Consider the following 24,521-nt stretch of genomic DNA (forward strand, 5'->3'; position numbering starts at 1 on the left):
TTAAAATACGATTCGTATCATTATCACCTCTTTCTCTCTCTACTTCTATTTTTATTTTAAAATAAAAAAATAAAAAACTTTCCACAAATGGGCATGTGCTACGACTCCAAATTAAACCCCAATTTGCTACCTTACCCATCTTCTCCTCTTCCCCTTTCTATTCTCAGTAAGCGCCTCCCTCTCTCTCCTCCTCTTCCTTAAATCTCTTCGTCTTCGTCTTCGTCTTCGGGTTTTATTATTTTTAATTGTCTCGCTCTTACTTGATCCACCTTTTTCTTCACCGGCTAGCTCCAAACGAGCTGGCTGTTTTTTTATAATTTTGATTTTGATTTTGAATTTGATTTTTCGCCGACTTATTTAGGTCAATTGTTCTTGAGCTTCGGAAGCTAAGTATTTACCTTCGATCACCATCAGAATTTAGAGATTCATTAAAGATTGAAAAAGATGGGAAGAGGAAAGATCGTGATTCGAAGGATCGATAATGTAACGAGCAGACAAGTTACGTTTTCGAAGCGAAGGAATGGATTGTTGAAGAAAGCTAAGGAGTTGGCTATTCTTTGTGACGCCGAAGTCGGAGTTATGATCTTCTCTAGCACTGGAAAACTCTCTGATTTCTCTAACTCCAGGTTCATCTTCTTTCTCTATTTTTTTAATTTAATTTTTCTGCATTTCATAGATATTATTTTTACTTTAAATGCTTTAAAAATGCAACTTTCATTTAATAAGAACAATTAGTGGATTTTTGTTTTTGCAAGAAATTAGTGAATAAATATGCCTACATGAATTTTTGGGTCCCGTTTTTGGTCACCTAATTAATCATTTACATTATCCTAACATTAGAAAATAATTGCATTAGTAATCACTAGAAAAAAAAAAAAATCATCAAAAAAGTCTTGAAATTAAAAATAAAAAAATATTACATTATCCATTGCTTTTTGCCTAAATTTTGATTTACCATAAAATCACTACATTCTCACCTCATTTTGAGCTACTAGGGTTTGAGAAATGCCTCTTTAGCTACCATCCTTCTAAACTTTAATCGAATTCGATCAAATCCTAGTCCGATCCTATCTATATCTAAATATTTCGTGATTGTGAGATCTAAAAATTAAAACATACAAATAAGGTGTCCCGTAAATATTTTGGTAAAGTAGATGGTAAAATAGATTAAAAACGAAGAAAATGATCATAAGTTAATTTTAATCAACACCAATTAATACTTATAAATAGGGAGGTTTAAATATTGAATACGTGAAACAAAGTAAAGAGAAAAATGTATATCAAATGTTAAAAATATATCAAATCAAAGCAAAATTATCTCAAAATTAAATAGTAACTAGTATAATTAGAACTTTAGAAGTACTAACCTCTTTTTGACTAATTTTTAACGCGATATAAGCTTGGGATTAAACATCTTGATTAGGCTCATACATTGCATGCATTATAATAATATCCAAAGTACATACCAAGTACTTCGATGTCTTAGTACTCATTAATTAATTATGTGAGCTATAACGAACAACTTAATTGCATATAAAAGTCTGAGGACAAATTATTTTTTTCACAATATTCATAGGGAGCAAGTCATGAAGAACAATTAAGTAGAAAAATCGTTTTTGTATTGTATTACCATTCCCCAAACAATATACGAAGTATTTGATAAGCGAAGCTAGTTGAGTTAGATATCATGAGAATATTTTCTTTATATCTCTAATAAGTTGAATCTTGTTTTTAGCTAAGGATGATACAAAGGGCGGAGTTCAATTAGGTTGCAACAAAAAGGATGACCATAAACTTTAGCTTAACGAGCATGTGATAAAAAAAGCAATGTTCATTTTTGTAAGTATCACAATAAAAATTTATGTTTGATCTTCAATCCGTTTGGAAAAATTTTCGGGTTTTGCCTCTAGTTGATTGGGTAATTGAGAGAACTTGTAAGAAAGAATTGAAGACATCATCTTTGGTTAATCTTCTTCAATCTTTGAAACACAGGCTGTAAAAACCTTTGGTTTCTCATATACAACAATATTTCTCAACACTTAACTCACCAAGTTAACACAATCAACTTCAATTCAAAATTTATTATTCTTACTTGTAAAATTTATGCATATACATGAATATAAATTATTGTATAAGTGTAGATTGTGAATGCAGACTTTAGATTAATGCCATGCATATGGTCTGATATTCATATTGATTGGTACTTTTCCTTCTTAAAGGTCAATAATTATAAATGAAGATAATTGATAAAATAAATCATGCATCCAAAATACACATTAAAAATACAACAAAAAATATTTTGATTTATAGATTATACCTTGAACATTATTAGACAAGGCATGTGATATAATTCATATGAACATAATCAATTGAAATTTTGAGTCTTTTTTTAAAAATAAATAAATAAAATTATGTAAATTTCATTAAAATGTTTACATGCAAATGGGTGTTGTTGAGGAATTCAATTCTTAAGAAGAATATTAATTTACATGGTAAACATTGAATTAAATCAATTTGATTTTATTTGTTCAAAATCTAATAATAATTAAAGGAGTTTTAACATCTATATTAGATGAATGTTGAAGGCATATATGCATTGAGTTTGATAACACTATCAAAATAATATTTATATTAAACACTGATATTGAAGCTTAGTTTGCAAGGAGGACTCCATAATCATATAGTTGCACTAGCTGCTACTTGGCAGCTAGCTAAGTCTTTGTGTATCTATATGTCTGTTTCTTCGATCTATCCCATGAACATTTCGACTAAAATTAATTTTCTGACCAACGATATGATAATAACTTCATTTTTTTCACAATCACTCGCCTTAAAAGTTTATCTTCTAAACACGGACATAGTAAAACTGTGTCATCACAAATACATAGTAGGGTACTAAGGAGAGATCAAATGAATTATAAGTGGAAAAGAATATTGTAATATAGCTATAACGAAAATAACTTGATCTTATGGTGTTTTGTATGCATAGATGGTACATGTCTTTAGGATTTAGGAGTATCATTCTATTGAGAGTTTGAGATGTTAAAAGTCCGATATTTATAAGATTTTTATTTTTGTAACCTTGATAGTTTAGTTATGATTCTAAATCAAAATTTACTAAGGCTATTTAACAATCCTTAACTAAAACAATATTATTCAACATATTTAGATAAATAATTTGCTAATTCTTTAATCAATTATAAATCTGAATAATAATAAAATCTTGATAATGAGAGAACATACTACACACTTACAGACGAGCAGGTGTTTTTGTTGTACATGATATAATGTTGGTGATAAATGGAGTGACGTAAATGATAAGATTTTAAAACAATAATCTAAATTATAGAATTAAGTACACATTAATTCGTACAATTATCGTACGTAAGCCACATGAAATTCATGGATATATAGTTGGCCAATGCAGAGATTCAAAATTTAGCATGGGGTGTAATGCTGATCCACTGAATTATGTCAGTCAATCTTGTAAAAAAAAAATAACAAAAAAAATACTTAATCATAAAATATACTCAATTTAGCAATCAAAATCATACAGCACAACAGTCAGCAGATGTGTTCTGATATTACCTTAGACAAGCAAGTCAGTTTGACAGAGTCCACTACTTATTCCATTAGTGTCTTTAAATTAAATTATGGAAAAATAATTTATACTAATTATATTTCGTATTAATTAGTACTCGTATTTTATAATGTATATTTCGTATAGTAGTACTATAATTTAAATTTCTACTATAAAAACTTTATTTGATTGATGTTGTGATACATTTTGTTTAATTATGTTTTTAACAATACATTCTAAGTAATTTATTTCTTTTGTTATCATAATGATTAGTAATTACATACAAGTTATGCCTATAATTAAGGGTAAAATGTTGTCGATTTTGGTCAATACTACTTATGTGATAAATTTTCAACAGTTATACATCTTAACTAAATACATATGATTTTTGGTTAATTTATATATGATCAAAAGCAACACATAATATTTTCTACTGAAAGTAATTATAATAACCATGATCAACAATAGAAGGTGAAAATGGTGGAAGAATGTGTAATTTCATAACTTGCAAGGAAAATTCCCTTTCTTTCTTAACTTGGAGGCAAATTTTATATATGTGTGACAAGTGTTCAACATGCATTGAATTTGTTTCATAAGTGAGACTTTTTTTTAGGAAAACATACTGAGATATTTCTTGTTTAACACAATCTATCATTAAAAAAAAAACTTTTCTCTCGTAAAAAAAAAAGAAAAAAAATATACACATTACGTATAATATACATCTTTATTATATTATGAATGTGAGAGAATATATAACAAAATATTTTCTCACATTTGAATGTAAATATAATTTTGAAAAAATCAGAAAATTACATCTAATATTTTCTTATTGTCCTCCATGGCATACTATTTGTTGTACTTAACTTTGACAGCTACCAATTAATGTGAAACAAATGATAAAAATTCTAAAATATATAATGCATAGACATAAAAATTGCACCTCATAGTATGTGTGAATGTGTCTCAAGCCTCTAGTTAGCACGCCCACATGCAATGTGAGACATGAAGTACCTATGAATATGATGAGTTAATGGTCTTTCTTTTGAAAATCAAACATTCAAACCTTAAAATTAAAATTGAAGAAATGTTTTAGGAGAATATAGATGGAGTATTTATTTTCATTGATGAACGTACTCCTCGATTATGTAAGAATTTGACTCCACTTATGTATATACATGATAATTGTGCTATTTTGTTTGATGAAAAACTTAAGATTTTGATTGATAATCTTCTATCTTAATTGTAATAAGTCTTAATTTTATATATTCTAAACTTAAAGCCTACATAAATAGTTTTTTTATTTTTTTAATTATTATTTTTTATTTTAAATAGAGCAATAATGAACTTATTGCCAACTTCACTTGTACATATGACGAATTAACCTACACACATGGAGAAGAGCATGATTACTCCTAGCTACTCCACTTAGAGGAGGCGGATCAACTTGTGATGCGCTGGGTTCAATTGAGCACACATGACAAGCTTTAGCTCCCTATCTTTTGTATTTGAATAGATGTTATATTAAGAAAAAATTCCTATATTTAACAAATTTTGAGTTCAAATTCTTAAAACGCGCCTTCTTACTCAAGGATGCATTGTGATTATTTGTGATACTTTCTTTCTACTAGTACTTTTCGTAATCAATATTGATTCATTGCATCTTTTTTGTTATGAATCTCCTATAATGGAATAAACAGAATCTCGAGGAGGAATATTAAATCCTAGTTGGATTAAGTTGTTAAGTATCTTTGCATCCTTAACTTGATGATTAAAGCACCCTTAAGGGTAAAGTTGAGGGGATCTAGCCAAAATTTATTCAATCCAACCTAGTTCTCAATCTTTTTATGGCACTAGGCATGGTTGAGTGTCATCCATAATAGGGTTGTCGAAGTTGTGTTATTTTCTTTACTTGTCAATGAAAGTTATGTTTGTTTAGTTACTGATGTGAGCACCTAGTGCACAGTGAATAAAATATAATCGCTAATAAAAGATAAAACCCTTTAATGAACGAAACCAATTAACATGACATATATAGATCTTGGAAAACAATAGGCTACAATAATTATTATATAGAACAATATTAAATTTCATTTTATCCTTTAAGAAAACTACAATATTCTATTTGTCCTCAGATTATATACTTCTTGCACTTTCATACATGTGTCTTATACAATATCTCTTTCTTCCTACAATTAACGTGTTTATCTTTGCATTTTTTTTTTCTCAATTAATTTTAAAAAATGCAACATTAATTTCTACAACATCTAAATTTTCAATAAAATGACAATTGATAATCAAATTATTTTTTATCACCTAAACTTTATGCAAAATGAGAAAAAATAAAAACTTATTAAGAGGGTATGTCCTAAGCATCAACACATGTACATACATTCCGTACTTATGTTTTCTTCACCTTACTTAAGAATTTTAATGCATATGCTTATTAGGATGAGACTAGATCAAATCAAAGTAGAAAAGTTCGAACCACATCATATATTTTGAAGCGTGTTTGCCTATGGCTAAATATTTAGAATTTCATATTAATAAAAATTATGAAAATGAGATATTTAAAATTACAGATTGAACTTAGATTTGTTCTCTTTTCCTTATTTAAGGTATTCTGATTTGGTATCGTCTGAATTTTTTTTGATCTAATTGTACGATTTGACGAGATTTTGACCTTAATTGAACATTAAAATGTATAATGGAAAAAATTTATCTAGTAGGATTTCGTTAGATTCATCTCAACATGTATTTTCAAATATATATTACATATTTATACATATACGAAATAAACTAAAGATATATGACAATAAGCAAACGAAATAAAGATCATATTTGGTCTGAGATTTGCTGACCTAAAAAAGGCATCCTAAGCAATTGTAATCATCGGGTTCATTGATATTCCTAGGCTCATTATTTTGCTTTGATTACAATTATATGTAAGGATAAATCCGAGCGACCCCTTATTAAATCCAATCGATCGTTTGATTTGGTCTAATTTAGAAATATAATACTTCTTCTATTTCAAATTAGTTGACTTTTTTTTTTTTTTTTTTTTTTTTTTTTTTTTTATGTTTGTCATTTATGTTTGCCTATGCATAAATTCAATTGAAAGTTATCTTTAATTGTATTGTTGTAGAACATACTAAAAAATGAATTTTAATTAAGTACACATTAAAATGGGTTTAATAAGATTTGACGACATAACAATATTAAATATATAATACACAAATGTTAGTCAAAGTAAAGTTTATAAAATTATATCAAATGTCAAATTAAAATGTTTCAATTAATTACAGAGAAAGTAAGTAAAAAGAATAAGGTAAAGAAAACAAAGCCTTAATCTAACAACATCCTAATAAAAAAAGTGATACCCTAATTGATAATGTCTTTTCTTATATATTAGCATACACATATGAACAAGTTAAGTCAGGTCATGAGGTAAAATTAGACGGGGCGTTTGGCAACAGGGATAGGGATAATGAAGATAAGATGGTAGGATAAGGGTAAGGAATTATTAGGTGGGATAAGGATAAAAACTATGCTATCCATTGTTTGGAATGAGTTGGGAATTAAATTGGGATAAATAGCAAATTTACTTAACTATCCTTATTAACTTTTCTCCTTTCTCCTTTTCCTTCCCCTTTATTAAGGGTAAAATTGTCTTTTATCTTTTAATTTTTATCCCCAACCCTTATACTTGCCCCCCCTTGTTATAGAAATAGAGGGATAAACCTCTATTTAGTCCCCATCCCTTTTATATGGGATAACTTGTATCCCCTCAAACAAACAAGGGATAATGGGACATTAGGGATTTTAAATCCTTATCCCATCAATAATCCCTACAAACAAACATGCTAAGAATACAAATGAGTAGAAACATTCAAATAATGATAAATTAAACTTTACAAGATTCAAACAATAGAACACTTAATTTTAAGTTTAGATGAGAACATAACATAAGTATATACGTCCTCCGTTTTATAAAAAGTGCAACACTTTTCCAAAATAAACTCATGATTTTAGTCAAAGTAATGTACTTTATTTGAAACAGAGGAAATATGAGTTGTTGACCATCACTAAGTGAGCGCAATTCAATCCCCCTTCAATCCTGTCCGAAAATGCCAACAGAAGTTGAGTCGCGGTTCAAGCGAGAAAAGGCTTAAAGTTGTCCTACCACTTATTCAAGAGCCACTTTTGATTCCTGACCTACTACATCCTTCTTTCATGAAAAAGGGTTACATTTGTCATTTTAAACTTTCTCGTTTAAAGTTACCTATCCTCATTATTTCTCATTTTACCCTCGTTTTAATGGTCGCAAACCATATACTACCTCCGTTCTTGAAACTTCGACTCACTTATTATTCATGTGGTCAAAGTAAAATAACTTTGTCCATATTTTATGATTTACACAATCAAAATAAATTAACAAGTTTGATCTCATTAGATTCCCATTATGATAAAATTTTCAAATATCAATTTTTTATAATTTTTACTTATACATAGTCAAAAATGTTCATTAGAGACGTGCAAATACAATGTGAGTAGAACTTTCAAGAACTTAGGGAGTATAATAAATGGTCCCAATGTACTTTATTTCAAAATAATAAGTGATCTCAATGTATTTTATTCTAAAAATAATTGTCAGAGTATTATATTTGAATGGTCTACAATCTACATGTACTTTATTTCAAGATTCTTCCCTTGCCTTAATTTACATAAAAGATTCCAAATAAGATCATTTTTAAACATAGAGAGTACTTTCCATGGAACTATCCCTTTTATCAAAGTATATGCATACTCCTGATGCAACTATTCCTATTTACAAGAATATTTACCTAATCCGTATACATATATACATATTTTCAAAGTTAATTTAGTGTTTTACTCTTAATACTTGCTATATGTGACATCTAATCATTGTTTTCCGCTTATTTTTCTAATTAAGCGTGTAAAATCACCAACAATAACCTTGTTTCACAAAAGAAAGGAGCACAAACTGTCATAAATTTGTATGGAATTTTTCTTGAGAAACTAATTTGGTGCTATTTCGTATTTACCCTATTCAAAACACTTATGAGGCGTTTAATTTGTAGAGTGATACGAAGTTGAAATAAAAAATGAAAACATGATGGTATATAAAGATTTGGAACTAGATTCTTAATGCCATTTGTTTAGTTTAATATCTAGAAATATAGAATGATATTGTCATCTCGAATTTAATACTTGGAAATATTGGTATGAGTCAAACCCAACTCTCTCTAGGAGTTTAAGGTATGAGTTTAGAATCAAGCAAAGAAATGAATCACCTGATATGGGTTTAGAATCAGTTTAGACCATTCTAAACCATACCTTATAAATTGAATTCATGAAATAAGCAACCTTCTATGCATTGATGGGGAATGGCTTAGTTACACTTATTTAAATTACACCTAAAGGCACTACTTTATCTGTTGATACGAGGATTTATAGTAGGATGCAATTGAAAAAAAAAAAAAAAAGACAAGACAAGATCGACTTATAACCTAGGGTAACTCGAGAGTACAATTATAGACACACATTTGCACCCACTAAAAAGATCAAATATTCCCAACACTATTTAGCTATGTTACACACTTAGATTACAATATGCCTTTGCCAAAAAAAGTATGAACTTGGTTGGAATAGCACCAACTACAGTCCAGGTGCACAAAATAGTACAACATATTGTGGGTACAAACATCATCACAAACTAGGACCAAAAGTGCACACAATAAGATAAACTACATTTCGTGACATATACGGTCTGCTTTCTTAGATATTATTCATGTCAATCGAGGACTACAATGTAAATATGTCGTTGCGTGCACAAGTTAATGTGTGCATTTGAGTTAGGTTATGCTATTGCAACTAATTTTGTCTTAAAAAAACACACTTCAATAATAGTACTGAAATGTAGCCTATTTTAGAATGGAAAATAATATAGTTAGGGAAAATTTGCTTGATCACCATGTCCCCAATTTCAATATTATAATTTCATGTGGTTTGAGAATGTATGTGACCTTATAATGCCTACTTATGCCTCTTGATACTATAATTTTATTCAAAAATCTTTGTTTTGTTAGGGTCAATCAAACAACACCTTCCTTTCTCCAGAGAAAGGAGGGGGAAGGGGATAAAGAAGTTATGAACCCAGAACTCAGGTTATGTATGGAAATCAGTAATACTAAAATGTTTTTATGTATCAAGCAATTCAATTATAGTCTATTTTATTCCCTTACATTGAAGCCCATTTTTAAAAATTTAATTTCTAATGTAAAGGAGCATGAGTAAAAAACTTATGGGGAAAAAGAGATATACACCATTGAAACAATGTACTCCCTTCGTTTCTTAATTTTTAAAGTTCATCCTTTTTTACTTTTGAAAAGGAAATATAACATTATAATCGTGATAGTTTAAAACTAAATAGGTAACACGGACTCAAAAGAGGGTAAAAAAGAGAGGGGGGGGGGGGGGGGGGGGAGGGGAGGGGAACACTTGGTGTACAAAACAACCTTGTACACCAAGCTCCCTATTAGTTAATAGGGAATTTTATTTTGAAGTAGGTCATTCTTCTCTTCCTTTCCCTTTGATCTTAGCTAAGTTGGCAACATTTCATTAGTGGTGTATAAGAAAATCTTGTACACTATATATATCCCTACCATCCTGAGGGGAAGACCTAGTTTTGTTGACTTTAATAAATTCTTATCTTTACTAGTTTACCCACACTACCACACACGAGAGAAAAGGAGAGAATCATTAATAATTTAATGAAGAGGGGGAGGGGGATATTTCCTTTGTCCAGAATAATTGACACAGTCAAACTTTACACACATAGCGATGCATTAGTTTTACCTTATTTATATGAACAAAAAAAATACGGAAATTTCACCAAATGCCTCTGAACTATTTTTTTATTCACCAAATACCCATCAAAATTTTCAAACTCACAATATACCTCTGAATTTAATAAAAACGTCACCACATGCCCAATGACTAACGGATGTTAACTCTGTTTGTCATTAGAGTTAAGTATGCTACGTGGCATCATCTTATTGGTTGTCTTTTCAATTAATAATAGTTTAAATATTTATTTATTATTTAAATAAATAAAAAACCTCCACCCCTCCACAACCCAGCCCCAACAACCACCCTACTTCCACCGCCACCACCAAGTCTCCGCCAGCAGCCTATCCCCACTGCACCGGCGGCCGAGCCTGAACCACAGCGTTGGTGACCCATCGCAGCCAGCCCGCGCCGCCGACGCAACCCAGCCACCCTTCCACCGATCCGCAAAACTCCCTTTCTCCCTCGAAAATTCCTCTCCTTCCCACCAATGTCGTCCAAACCCATCTTCCTGCGCCGGCGAACAATGGTCGACCTTCAACCTTCCATCTCCACCCCTTGAGCCACCACGTCGGAACCCTAAAATAGAAAAACCTAAAATCAATACAAGGGTTGCGATTTTGGGGTTTTACGATTTCGAGGTTGTGGATTTCGGCTAATTTGGGTGGCAGCGATGTAGGGGAACAAGTTTGGGCTGCCGATGAAGGGGTTTGTGTTGTCGGTGAAGGGGTTTTGGGGTGTATGCTGGTTTCGGCGAAGATGGAAACGTGTGGAAGGTTTTAGGCAAGGTTGATGGGGTATGGTGGTTCAGGGGAAAGGGAAGAGGGGCACCTGCGCGTAGCTCACTGGCTGGGGGGCGAGGGGGGGGTGCTAACATTGGCGCGGTGGGGGAGAGGAGCCCAGGCACCGACGGCGAAGGGTGGGCTGGGTAAAAAGTGGTTGGAGGTGGTTTTTTTGTTTTTTTTTTTATTATAATTTTTTTTAAAAAAAATTTAAAGTTTTTTTGATAAATTATTAATAAAAATAATTTTAAATAACCAATACAATGCCGTCACATGACATAATTAACCCTAATGACAAACGGAATTAACTGCCGTTAGTCATTAAGGGCATGTCATGAAATTTTTGTAAAACTTAAGTATATATGGTGAATTTGAAAATTTTCATGAGTATATAGTGAATAAAAAAATAACTCAGGGGAATTGTTGAAATTTCCGAAAATAATATTACAAAACTTTTTGTTAATATTTATTTAATACTCCCTTTGTCCCATAATATAGTTCCTCTTTTCCTATTTTGGAGATCCAAAGTGTTATTCCTATTTATATTTTTGGAGAGTAGTAAAGTCTATTATACCCTCACTTTTTTTTTTTAACTTTATACATTGTACTTCCTAATTTACCCTTGAGTTTTGCACATGTTTTGTACTTTTGTCCACTTTCTCTCTCTCTCTAAATTCTATTTATGATGGTACTATTCATTTATTTATAAATATACTTCATCTACTTTCTCCTCCAATTTCTTAAATACCGTAAAAAAACACAAACAAAAACTATATTATGAGACGGAGGGAGTAATATATATTTTATGACAATGTTTTAGTCAAGTTAAAAAAATATATTTTTATTAAATTTGTAAGAAATTATAGTTAAATAAACCAGAGGTGATAAAAATCGGGCCGGGCCGGAACACAATTTCTCACGCCCAAACCTGTAAAAAAGTAGAGGGCTTATCGGGCCAAAATAGGTTTTTCGGGCTAGGTTCGGGCTTTTTAACTAAAAATGCATTTTTATGCTTGCCCAAACCCGCCCTATTTTCGGGTCGGGCTAGTGGGCCAGGCCAATGTTGATCACCTCTAAAATAAACCTATGAATAGTGAAAAAAAGCCCAACATTAAAAAAAAAAAAAAACTGCCTTGTTAATTTACCTTATAAACTAGAATTGAAAAGTAGGAATAATTTTAAGGAATAAAGGGTTGTAACAAAAATTTGTATGAAAAATAATAAAAACAATACTCAAACTAAATTGCCTTGTTAAATTACCTTATAAACTTGTCCATTCAAGTGAATCCTGTCAAATGAGACAAGCTCCTTAAAATATATTTCAAACCCAGGTTCTGTATCCTTTATTCCTTTATACTCCATGTTTTGTTTTTTCAGATTTGCTTTTCACACAATTTTCAATTCAATAATATAATTAAAATATCTCAAATTATGTATTATAAACAATACATAAAAACTATATATTTGAAAACTAAAAATCAAGATGAATTGTAAACCAATAAAAAAGAAATGGAAGGAGTATATGAATCTAATAAGCATCCTTTTGCCTTGCTAGACATCATAATATAGTGGAGAGATGAGAGAAAATCCAAATTGCAAATCAAGTGACAATTTTAAACATAAATCAACAAAATTACACTCTTATAACATGTTTGTAATACACATACCATATAACATATTGAATACATTTGTTTACTTATGTACAAAATTGGAGTTAAGTATACAAATGGTGATCAAGTTTTTGTTTTTTTCACCCTTTGGTGATCAAGTTTTTTTATTTTACCCTTTGGTGATTGAAGTACAATTACTCTGTTTCACACTACTCCTTCCAATTACACTAAAGTCAAGATACCCACCTAATTTAACCATGCATTAGCAAATCAAGAGTCTTACAACAATAATCTAAAGGTAAAAATACGAAATTTTATCATCAAACACCAAATTCGACCCTAAATTCAGGAAGAATTCCACAATTTTTGACAAAATTTAAACCCTACTTTTTTCGATTTTAAAGACGACACAACGATTGAGGCAATTATGAATAACTTAACCAAAGAGATCAAGTACAAATTTACCTTTCAAAGTGCCGAACTCCTTTAATCGAGCTTTCCAAAAGAGCAAATCACCATTATTCATTAAGAGTGAAGTTTGAAGAACTAGTAAAGAAAATTAAAAAAAAAAAAAAAAAAAAGGAAACGTGGGGAAGGGGAAGAAGTGCACCAAAGGGGGAAATTTTGGGAAAAGTTCATAAGAGGCGTCATTTTCACAAATTTGACGTGCCTCGTGTGAATAAAAAAAAATTAAATACCTGTTTTTTTTTTCCTATTGGTTAACCACAAGTGACTAAGTTTTTAACCCATATATGACAAGTGATTAAGTTTTTGCTTCCTTTTTATTTTTTTTTGCCAGAATTACCCCTCTAATCACCAAACGGTGAAAAAAATAACATAATCACCAAACGGTGAAAAAATATAAAACATAATCACCAACCTTATGCTTAACTCTACAAAATTGTCACTTCTTTGCAACAGCGTTTATCATGAAGATGATCTAGGGCTTGCTCAGAGAAAAAAACAATTATATGAATACACATTGTTTTTAAAGACCCTACAAAACTAGAAAACCTTCACACTAGGCTAGAATATACAAAGAAAGAGTTGAACTTATTAGAGTTGAACTGAAACTGAACTTATTAGAGCTGAACTTAACTTAACTTATTAGAGCTGAATTGAAGTGAAAATAATCGTATGAGAACAAGCCCTTAGTCTAACTAAATATTGGTTTGATAGTGACTTAGGTCCTCTTAGATCCACTAACTATCCCTCCAATCTATTTAGATTGTTCCAGACCCCTTAGTGACTACAAGTTTATTTCTAGCTTTGTCTTTATGTGGTAGCACACGAGGATGCAGCAATATTAGTGCCTGTTCTCATTGACTAACTCAGCTGAGCTGAACTAAACTGAGCTGAAATGAATATTTTATAAGAGAAGGAAATTAGGAGCTGAGTTGAACTGAACTGAATTTCAACGTATGAGAACAGGCCCTTAGTGGGCCAAAAAGAGTAGTTACATTTGAAATTTGTTAATTCAATAATGGATTATGACCATTTTGCATGAGCCAATCCCTTTTTGTCCCTCTTTGGTAATTGGTACTACAATGGTGGTAGCTAGGAAAATGTGAGCAATTTTTAGAAGTTTCAAGTTACTTGGATTTGAAAATGGGAAAAAGCTTGGCTAAACTAATTTGCTTGACAAAAAGTTAATAGACACTAGCTAATTGCTATCATTTGGGTACAAACTACCTAAAATAGAGTAGCTTAAAACCTTGACATGACAATCTAAGTAGACAATTAGTTTGTTAGTGAAGAATCTCTTAGTTGTTCTTCAGCTTTTATTGTGTATGGTAGATTGGAAGCACAAAGACTACAATTCATTAGAGTTATTATGTTTATCAAAATTATCCTTTAGAAGTTTTACACACAATATATACCTCTCTAAAGATAAATAATTCCTAACTACTCTAGCCAACAAGTTAGAGCTTTTCCCTAAACTTGAACTCGACTGTTTAGAAACCCTCTGCTAGATAAACTAGGCTTCAATCAATTTATAATCCCTAGCAAATTCAAATGCCACATTTGAGGTTTCCTCCTAAATAGTTAGCAAAACATCACATGTAACTATGTATTATAGTCTGTATTATAGGCAATTAATCTTGTTAAGAGAGTCTCATGCCATTACGGCATCATGCCAATGCCATGGTTATGCTTGTCCATCCCCAAATATCATCGTTTCATCATATAATTCCGTCATCATTGAGGAAGTGACAATGAAATTATATGAAGAAAAACACATGCTCAGAGACAAAGTTCGATCACCATAATAAACATTGACATGTTGACTTTCTTAACAAAACTATAACTCCTTACCAAACAGGCCTTGAGCCATTTCACAACTTGGGCGTGTCCAAAAAGGCATCTAAGCACACCTGAAAAGTTAGTTAGCAGCCATACCTGATTAGTGCATTGAAATTTTAAGTTGGAAAGGGGCTTTGCCATCATACACATATAATCACTGGTAAATGGTTTTGAGATATATACATCTAATAGCTTTTAATTACCTTTACAATTCCCTGATTTAATTCCAACTATCCTCATTAATGGATGAGCAAACTTTGTAGTCAGCTTTACAATGAAAAAGGAACTTAATGACTCACCCTTCTCTAGGTTACCAATTAAAGTTTTAGATGTGGCTATGAACAAGAGATGTTGTTTCTATGTCCATGGTCCAAGGATCATGCCAAAAGATCGTTGAAACTCCGCAGTCTGCTGTACTTTAGAAAGATTGTTGAATGTCAGTGTGAAGAAAGATTTTTGTTTGCTTCAATTTGAAGGATAAGGTTCCTAGATGATTCGATCATGTAGGAAATACGCCTATAGTAGTTTAGCTTCTGTAGTTCTGTTGCATCAATCAAAAATAAGTGTATAAAGTTAGTTGATACAATCATCTATGAACACAAGCTTCTAACCAGAATTGACATAAGTTATTTTCTTATATCACCATTCTGCATAGTTTCGATGTCTACCGTTAGATTTTCCGTACAGATATTTAAAATCACGTTACTTCCTATTTTTACAGTATGAAATCAGTGATTGAACGATACAAAAAGACAAAAGAGGAGCATCAACAGCTAGCAAACCCCAACTCAGAGGTCAAGGTATGATTCAGAACCTAAGCATAATAGATCTACAATAAGCTCATTGATGTCATCTCCTTTTAGGGAAGGCAACTTTGTGACGCCAAAAAGAAGCAGAAAGTTACTGGTTTTGTTTGATTCATAGTAGATTTCTTCCGCAATATTTCATATTTACTGAGGTGCAGAATCTAATACGCACACTAATATTATCAGAAACAGAAACATTAGCTAGACCAAAAGTAGATTTCTAAGTAAATAACAGTATACACAAGTGTTATCAGAATGGTAAAATCACATAGTTTATTGTCTGCTAAAACTAAAACCTATACTCAAGCTTCTAACATGGTTTTGTCAAACAGAATCCACAAAGCATACTAATGTTATCAAATATCAACGAAATCATGACGGGGATGGGCCTTTTAATATGCATTGGTGGCAGATTGATGTTGATCATGATGCTAAAAATGCAAAATACAAGCTAGGCCTATCTTCTTTCAACAGGAAAACACAAATTTTAAAGAGTAAGCATTAAAAAATCAAATTAAACATTCTGCTTAAGATACCACCAAATGGTCTTGCAATGTGTCAAATCTCTCCTGCTACCCTCTTATAGCCTAACTCATGTTGAAAACAAGCATGTCTTTAACATGTTACTCTGCTAACTACTAGCAGCCTAATCATAAAGTAAAAGGAAATAACACATAAATACCTGAATAATCAACCCTTTGGGTCTAATGTAGAAATAACATACCTAAATCACAAGATCTATGATCCTTGAACAGCTATCAGCCAGTAAGATGAAGGGCAAAATGAGTCACGATTCACCACATACTGCGAACAAAGATGAAGCGCATGAGTTAGAAGCAAAAAGCTGTTAGGAACTTATACCAAGAAGAGGTATAAGCATCCATCAAATACACACATTGAAGAAGTAAAACAAGCCAAGGTGTAAAAGATGCATATTCTGGTAATATTGGACCTTTTGAAGATTAAAGATCTCAGATTGCTCCAATGTCAACTGTCTGGGAAACAAGTCAGGTTGGAGCTAATTTGTCTCAGGTGTGGTAAATGGATATAACCAGTCACCAAAACCAGAGGATAGGAAACACCAAGTGCTTTAGAGCTTCCCCTCAAAAAAAAAAAAAGTGCTTTAGAGCTTCCACATATTTCATGGAACTTTCTTCAATTGCAACTATCAACTGACAACAGAATCAAACTCAATAAAGGATAGTAGAGTTTGTTTTTGGTGCAAGGATGATAGGGCTGTGCCTCAGTTCATTCATCGGTTTCAACGTTTTGGATAATTTGTAACTCAGGCATATCCAAGTTAGTGGTGATACTACCCTAGTATAGCAAACATTTATCACACTGAGCGGCCACATCATATTAAGGGACTAAGTAGTTACACCAAAATCACTCCTTTGGGAATCAGAATTCAGGCATAGCATAAATTGAAGCTAAAAGATCATATAGGATAGAATGTCCTTCCTCATCAGCCATCTCTTAAAGTCATCAATGCAAAAACTAAGAACTCAAATGATATGCATTGATTGTGTCTACGCTATTTTGGGAAGGGAGCTTGGAATTGAATTGGACAGAAAAGAAAAACACATTTGTTATTTGTATCAGGATTCCAAAGTCCTGAATATAAAACAAGAATCACTATAATGAACCACTTATCCCAGTTGAAATGGAAAATTGGACTTATTGAAGGTGTTGAATGTTATGACTAATGCCATATATCTAAAAGTCTAATGCATCTACTTACCTCTATATGATCTCCTGAATTCTCTTATAAAGAGAGTGCAGTAAAGTTTCGACTCCCTATAAGATGGGGAAAAGGAGAAACTAAAGAGTTTCTAGTTCTCGCAATGGCTCTCATGAAGTGAGGTCCTCTGATTAAATAAGGAAACAACTCCTAAGATGGACAGGTATCCGACATCAAAATATCACATGCATATCATTAGATTTGATATTCTTCAATAAGGATGGCCTTTAACATCATCTCGTCAAAATTGCAGATGATTAAAAGGTGATCAAGGCTTCTCAAAAGTACTGAGAGCAAATCTTCTGACCTGGATAATGCATGCATCAAAGAAGTTCCATTAAAAGTTAGTTCGTTTCTCTTGATAGGTATAAAAAGAAGACTGTTGAAGTTCAGGCACAAGACCAGAGAAACTTGTACGTATGCAGGCAAAACATAGAACTTCATTGATTTTGTCTAATGTCAGGTGGGAGCATAAGGATGAAGTGTTTTGGTTTAGTCTTCATGGACATTCATGTTTGCAAAACATGGTGAGGGTAGCTTATATCCAGTAATCATCAACACCATATTCAAGAAGCAAACAGCACAACCAAGTTTTGCAATGCAAAAGGAGTGGAAGTTCATGAGAACACAAGCCTAGAGTACAGGTATGCAATGAGCTTCTATGAATATTAAACATCGATATTAAACTCATCAGAGGAGTAGAATTTAGAGTCTCCCGATCTACTGCTAGTCTGTGTTGATTGGCTAAAACAACAAATAGGATCGAATCTTGGAGAACCATTTTTTATACATCAGCACCACTGCTCAGGCTAAATACAGCGAACTTTTGCAAAAACCTCAGACAAGGAAAGTATAGGACAATTACACAAGAAGAGACAAAACCGATCCTATACGTAAATACCAAAATCATATCCAATACACCAATTCCACCATCGGTTTGCAAATCTTCAGAAAATTATGTTTCTTTCATTGTTATGAATGGATGAACCCAGTTAGAGAATAACGGTTACTCTCTACACTTAAAGAACCACTACATTAACCTAGAGGAATAAATGATCAAACATATACACTTATAAATCATGCCAACTATCTTGGTTATCGGTTTATCACTGGAGACACATAACAACCCATGCCTCTGCACTTGCAAGTTCCTCAGAGCTGCAATTTCAGATTGCAACTGGCGTCTGAATTGCTCCTGTTGAATTGTGCATTGCTTCCTTTCCCTTTAAAAATAATTCAAGGTATTGCTAGGAGGTGGGGAGAAGTTTCAGGCTGGACATATGTCCATGAAAACCAAATTGCAACCCACTTCCATAAGCAAGGAGAAAGATTGTGGGTTTTGATATACAGTGAACCGAACATAACAACCACAACAAAGCCTTAGTCACAAAATGATTTGGGGTTGGCTAACATGAATTGCCATAAGGAACCGTACAATATAAAAAGGGACATAACATGATATTTAGTCGAAAGAGTTTGAAAAAAGGTGAGTAAAATGAGAAAAAGAGCATCCAAGAATAATAAAGGGAGTTTTAAAAGAGAACAAACAAATTCAAGAAAGTTTTAAAGAGGTGGTTAAAACGTTTAGAGTAAAAAACATATAGGTTTGAGAAAACTTTAGCAAAGGAAATCAATACAATTCATAAAACACTAATGGGATAAAATAAAAGCATTTCCCCTTTAAACAAAACACAATAGGCAATTACAGGATTTTAATTTCTTATCACTAATTTCCTATTCTTGATTCCAAACCCTAATGGTGAACCAAATCACTCATTCTTATTCTCCCACTTATGCCTTGTCAAGACAAGTATAATATAGATATGCATTTATTTCAAGTTCTATAAAAAGAATATAGGAGTGGCAAAGTAGTCATTTAAGTGAAAATCTTCTTGGTAAGTAGAATCACCATCTCTCCCCTTGTATGCCCTCATGCAATATTTTCTTTCCATGATTCCTGAAAATGCCGACCCCACTTATAGGGTTAAGACTTTGATTGATTGAATCCAGAAAATATAATCGGAGGTCTCATGATTCCAGTCAATGTCGAACATGCTTTCTTTAGGGATCATATACCTACTCGTAATCACCACCCTTAACATCCCCACCTCCTCACCAATTTAGACCTTTATGACCTTTTCATCTAACCACCTCCAATAAAGCTTAGCAAAGGAGTCTTCTTTTCCCAACAACCAACCAAGTCCTTCTCCTCTTCCCTACTCTTAAATCCTTAATCCCAACACTCTAAGCCTCATTCTCTAAGCCTCATTCCCTACTACATTGGAAGGTTGATTTCATATACAATTGACGATGATTGCTTATTGGCAATCTACCAAGTCAACCTCTTTCCTAACCTCTCCAACACTCTCAACCTCATTCCTTAACCCTTTGAAGCTTAATTTCATATACATTTGACGACGACCACTTATGGTCCTATTCTCTCGTATTTTCCATCATCATACCTCCTTAAAAGTGATGTATATATCTTTTAACCCGATCTTAGGGAATACCACTTGTTATCATTGGCAATATCAAATAGGAAGAGCTTGACTAAGGAACTATCTATCAAGGATTAAATAATAAATAGATAGAAAAAGAGTGGCAAATGAAGGAAATTCTCCGTCTTAGTGTCCTCCTTCCTTTTATTAAATAAAAACAAGCAGCGACTCAAGAGTAAAATGTCCATCGAACCAAAATGTTAATTTGCTTCTAGAGTAAAACATCCATGACAAATAATGACCTTTTTTTTGGTGAGGCTAGCGGGAAAAATCCATAACACCAATATGTTGAATCCAAAAGGTCAACAAAATTGCAGACATGTAACGATTAAATCCAATCATAGATAAGTCATCGTATAAAAGGTAAATCTTTAATTGTAAGGGCACATTTACAAGCAACTATGAGTGATATAAACAACAAATCAAATCAAACATAAATCTGCTACCATAGATACCTAAACTATTAACATTTCTCACAAGTACGTAGCTTGAACTAGAAGATCATAAGCTTCTAAAACAACAACAAAGCCTTAGTCCCAAGAAGATCATATGCTATTGGAAAACAAAAATATAAGGCCTAGTTCCTTAATACAATATACCTTATTGATCCCAATAATATATTTTGTAAAAGACACATCAATGCAATAAATACATGTCGATGCTTTTAACACCTTTAGAATAATTTTTCTTATATCATCACAATAAGTATATCCCAAATCTCCATTAAATCAATGTATATGCTATTCGCCATCACAAACAAACACCACTAACTTATATTACTCTAGGTTAAGGTCATCAATCAACTTTACTATTGATGATACAAGTTGTTAGTCGTGGCGCAAGGTTTGTTGTGTGGTACATTAGCTCTTTTACCCTCAACGTGCACGTGTATTATTCTAACATCTACCATTACATTGTAGTTTTGGCAAAGAGAAGCAGCTATGCTACGGCAACAATTAGAGAGTTTGCAAGAAAATCACCGGTACTATCTTCAACTTCTATATCAATCTACATATATGTCAACTCTTAGCAAATTTTATGTGTTTAGAGTGTTCTAAAACTAAAATGATATGACAAAATTTGAATGCTAACAATGTTGTTTTAAGGCGATGAAACAATATTCAGAGTTAATCTTGCTTTATAATAAGTTAAAAATTCCCAATACAATTTAAAGAGAAAGAGAACGTAAAATAGTTATTAAAAAAAACCCATATGATTTCATGCATATATAAAGGCAAAATTGGCTACTAATAAGTATATAACTATATACAACCACCATTTTTTACCCATACGATTGTATGATGGCTTTATAGTGGCATTTTTCAAACAATAATGAAAACTTCAAGTCTAAAAGTAAATGTTGGGTACACTCTTGGAATATTGGACTATTAAAGGCATGTCCTTATTGTTGGGGGAACTTGAAAAGGGCAATATCCAATGTAACATTATATCAAGAGACTAGGTAGGCAAAATACAACGCAAAGGGTTTAACAGGTATCAAATTTGGTATAAATGAAAAATAGGAATAAAAGTGTCCATATCTTGAATAATAAGGACCTTTGATAAGATGTTAAGAAACCGGAAAAACTACCGAGAAGATCCGTTTTACTAATCCTTAAAAGATGAAGAATAAACAAACTATAGGGTTGAAAGACTAGGTCAAGAATAGTTTTTGGAAGAGTTAGATGATTTTCTTTAAACAAAGAAATTCCTTATATCAAGAAAGCTTTCAAAAGAATCTTTTATGGGCATGAATAAACAAGAGTGAACAGATATGCTAGCATGAATACAAGCTACCTTGTTAGAAGGTACCATCAAGGTGATCCAATTGTTGGACATAGTCTGTGGAATTATCTTTCACATTCAAGGTACCAAATATTAAAGCGTAGGATATCAAATATGTTGTGATACATGGACATAAGTAGCATCATTCTTCTACTAAAGATTATCATTATAGAAGGCTTCCAAGTTCCAAACAAAATTATGTTTTTAATTACCACTTTCAAAATTAAATTTCAATTATTAACCTGTTACACTATAATGACTACTTACCCTACATAAAATGGTAGGATTGGACAATTGCCTCCAAAAAAAAAAGGAGTTAATTGCCTTTATAAAAACTAACCAATAATTTCATTATAAAAACTAACCAAACTTCAATTTTTGTAAAACAAATAATAATAAATTTTTTTTTTTTTTTTATATATATATATATATAAAGGATTATATTGACATTTGAAAAAAAGATTTACCAACAAAAAGAACAAGTTGTCCACCGAACATGGGCAATCTTGCTTTTCAAAACTAATCTAAGATTACGAGTAATAAGAACTCACAATCATACAAACATGGTTTGGAAGCATCATTTTTTTGCAAAAACTTATTGTTAGCTATTTCAGTGTACACGTAGGCCTTAATACATTCTAGTTATTTCATTGCTAAGGTGTGGTAAATTTTTATTTTGTGCTTAAGAACCTAAAAGGTTCTCTCTTCTAGTGCTAATCTCTTCTGCTACGTATATTGGCTTTGTTCATGTTCAAAATGCTTTTAGTGAAAGTTCAAGGTTTAAGAAACATCATGCAAGAAATGGATTATTATAGTGCCATGCTTTTCAAGGACCAAGTAATAATTAAATTTCTTTGGAGGAGGGTATCTCTATTGACTATGCTAAGACCTGCATTTGATATTGTTCAAATATCCAGCATGAATAGACAGCTGTAATTCAAATACCACATACTTGAGCTTTTCCTTCATAGAAAAATTTATCCAAATTAAAAAGCATTAGAATCTTGTACCATTCATACCATCAAAAACAGACAGAGGGGTCTCTTTATACCTTCAAATGCATGCTTGCCCTGACACATCAATGATAAAGGTCAGTAGGAAAGGGCAGGAATGCACAAAGTGCTATATAAGACATAACAGTTAGTCGGCAAGAAGCAAACACAGATATTTCAGCAACTTAACACCATTTTAATTTGAGGATAAAACGCAAGGGAAAAATTGGTGACAACAATGCCATAGCTCAGCACCTAGCTCAATAAAGCGATTTTTTGCCAACTCTATGATTGTACAAAACAAGGTCTTGCAGTCACATAATGCAATAAAAGTGTTTCCATCACGATATGTCTAAGCAAGGTCAATTCAATTCCGAAATCCTAAAGATGCAACATATTGATCCAAGTAACAATTAGTTCAAACACATAAGTTCCTTCCTGTAAAAACACACACACAAACTCATAAGTACTACAAAGGCTGGCATCAACTATTCCCCAATATTTTTTATATATCTAATAATCCACACAGCCTCATTACAGTTACAGAGAAATATGATCTAATAAGCACACCATTGAAGGAAATATCTTTTACGTAGTATTATTATTTTTTTTTTTTCAAAACTTCCTTTCCACTTGTGCACCTCAATAATTGTTGAATCAATATAGTAGGCAGCCTCATCCTTGACTTGGTTGCAATTTCCACTATATAATATTTCATATAAACTGAATTTATCATAGAAAATGTAGCATTACAGCATATATTCCCAGATAGCAGGTAACTTTCTCCAAAAACAAGTCAGACAATCAGATGACTATGTTATGAAAGGTACTATCCTAAATGTTCAAAATTATTCTGCAGAATCAATACAAAACATTTATGTATGAAATTATTGTAGATTGTAATACTATGTGTCAAATTTGTCATCTAGTACAATCACAGCGAAATAAAAAGAGAATATAGCAGTTCCTGACACAAGCAACTCAACTTATCATAGGATGACTAGATTTAGCCATAACATGACATGACTGAAAAGTAAAATCAAAGAGAAAGTCGAAGTTGTTTTTTTTACTCTCCATCCCTATATAAAAGCCCATTCTCCCAAAATTCGTCACTCTAGTGTAGGATCCATCAGCAACCTCCACTGTAATATTCTTACTTCTTCTAACAATAAAAAGCTATGTACACTATTTTTATAATGCAACTTTCATCAACAAATTCAAAACAATACTACTAACAACTCGAACCCAACGGGGCTATTATATAGGGATAAGAATATTTTATCAACCACAAGACAGAAGATAATAAAAATAAAAATAAAAATAAAAACAAATCTTAAGGGATTATACCAAGTGAACCTAAGAAACAAACATTGTTTTATCTTATCTAGTTTTGTTTGAATTTGCAGAAAAATGATGGGTGAAGAACTCTCTGGTTTAAGTGTTAAGGACTTGCAAAATTTGGAGAGCCAATTGGAGATGAGTCTTCGAGGGGTCCGTACCAAAAAGGTAAGAAACAATGTTCTAGTGCAAAAACTAATTCTGATCCACATTGGTCC

The 24,521-nt window shown here is 32.0% G+C and overlaps 1 protein-coding gene and 1 long non-coding RNA gene across 5 annotated transcripts in view; one reads left to right on the forward strand and one right to left on the reverse strand.

Moving 5' to 3' along the window:
* LOC145638275 (MADS-box transcription factor 23-like) overlaps positions 1 to 24,521 on the forward strand; it is a 25,570-nt gene continuing 1,049 nt past the window's right edge. For 2 of the 4 annotated variants that reach the window (XM_081689241.1, XM_081689242.1), the window contains exons 1-6: positions 1 to 166; positions 362 to 626; positions 9,688 to 9,765; positions 15,865 to 15,943; positions 21,109 to 21,170; positions 24,372 to 24,471. In XM_081689241.1, the coding sequence (XP_081545367.1) occupies positions 445 to 626; positions 9,688 to 9,765; positions 15,865 to 15,943; positions 21,109 to 21,170; positions 24,372 to 24,471 (501 nt within the window). In that variant the 5' untranslated portion in view covers positions 1 to 166; positions 362 to 444. The remainder of the gene's footprint in view (positions 167 to 361; positions 627 to 9,687; positions 9,766 to 15,864; positions 15,944 to 21,108; positions 21,171 to 24,371; positions 24,472 to 24,521) is intronic. The other 2 variants (XM_081689243.1, XM_081689244.1) reach the window with 1 other exon arrangement.
* The window catches only part of LOC145638276 (uncharacterized), a 22,752-nt gene continuing 5,712 nt past the window's right edge, over positions 7,482 to 24,521 (reverse strand). Inside the window, exons 4-8 of the long non-coding RNA XR_014114640.1 lie at positions 22,993 to 23,043; positions 16,674 to 16,753; positions 15,347 to 15,684; positions 15,156 to 15,214; positions 7,482 to 7,694 (exon numbers count right to left, since the gene is read on the reverse strand). This is a non-coding gene — a long non-coding RNA (uncharacterized LOC145638276). The remainder of the gene's footprint in view (positions 7,695 to 15,155; positions 15,215 to 15,346; positions 15,685 to 16,673; positions 16,754 to 22,992; positions 23,044 to 24,521) is intronic.

Source organism: Chenopodium album, chromosome 7, assembly GCF_948465745.1.
Source record: "Chenopodium album chromosome 7, dcCheAlbu1.1, whole genome shotgun sequence".
In the NCBI taxonomy this organism is placed as follows: Eukaryota; Viridiplantae; Streptophyta; class Magnoliopsida; order Caryophyllales; family Amaranthaceae; genus Chenopodium; species Chenopodium album.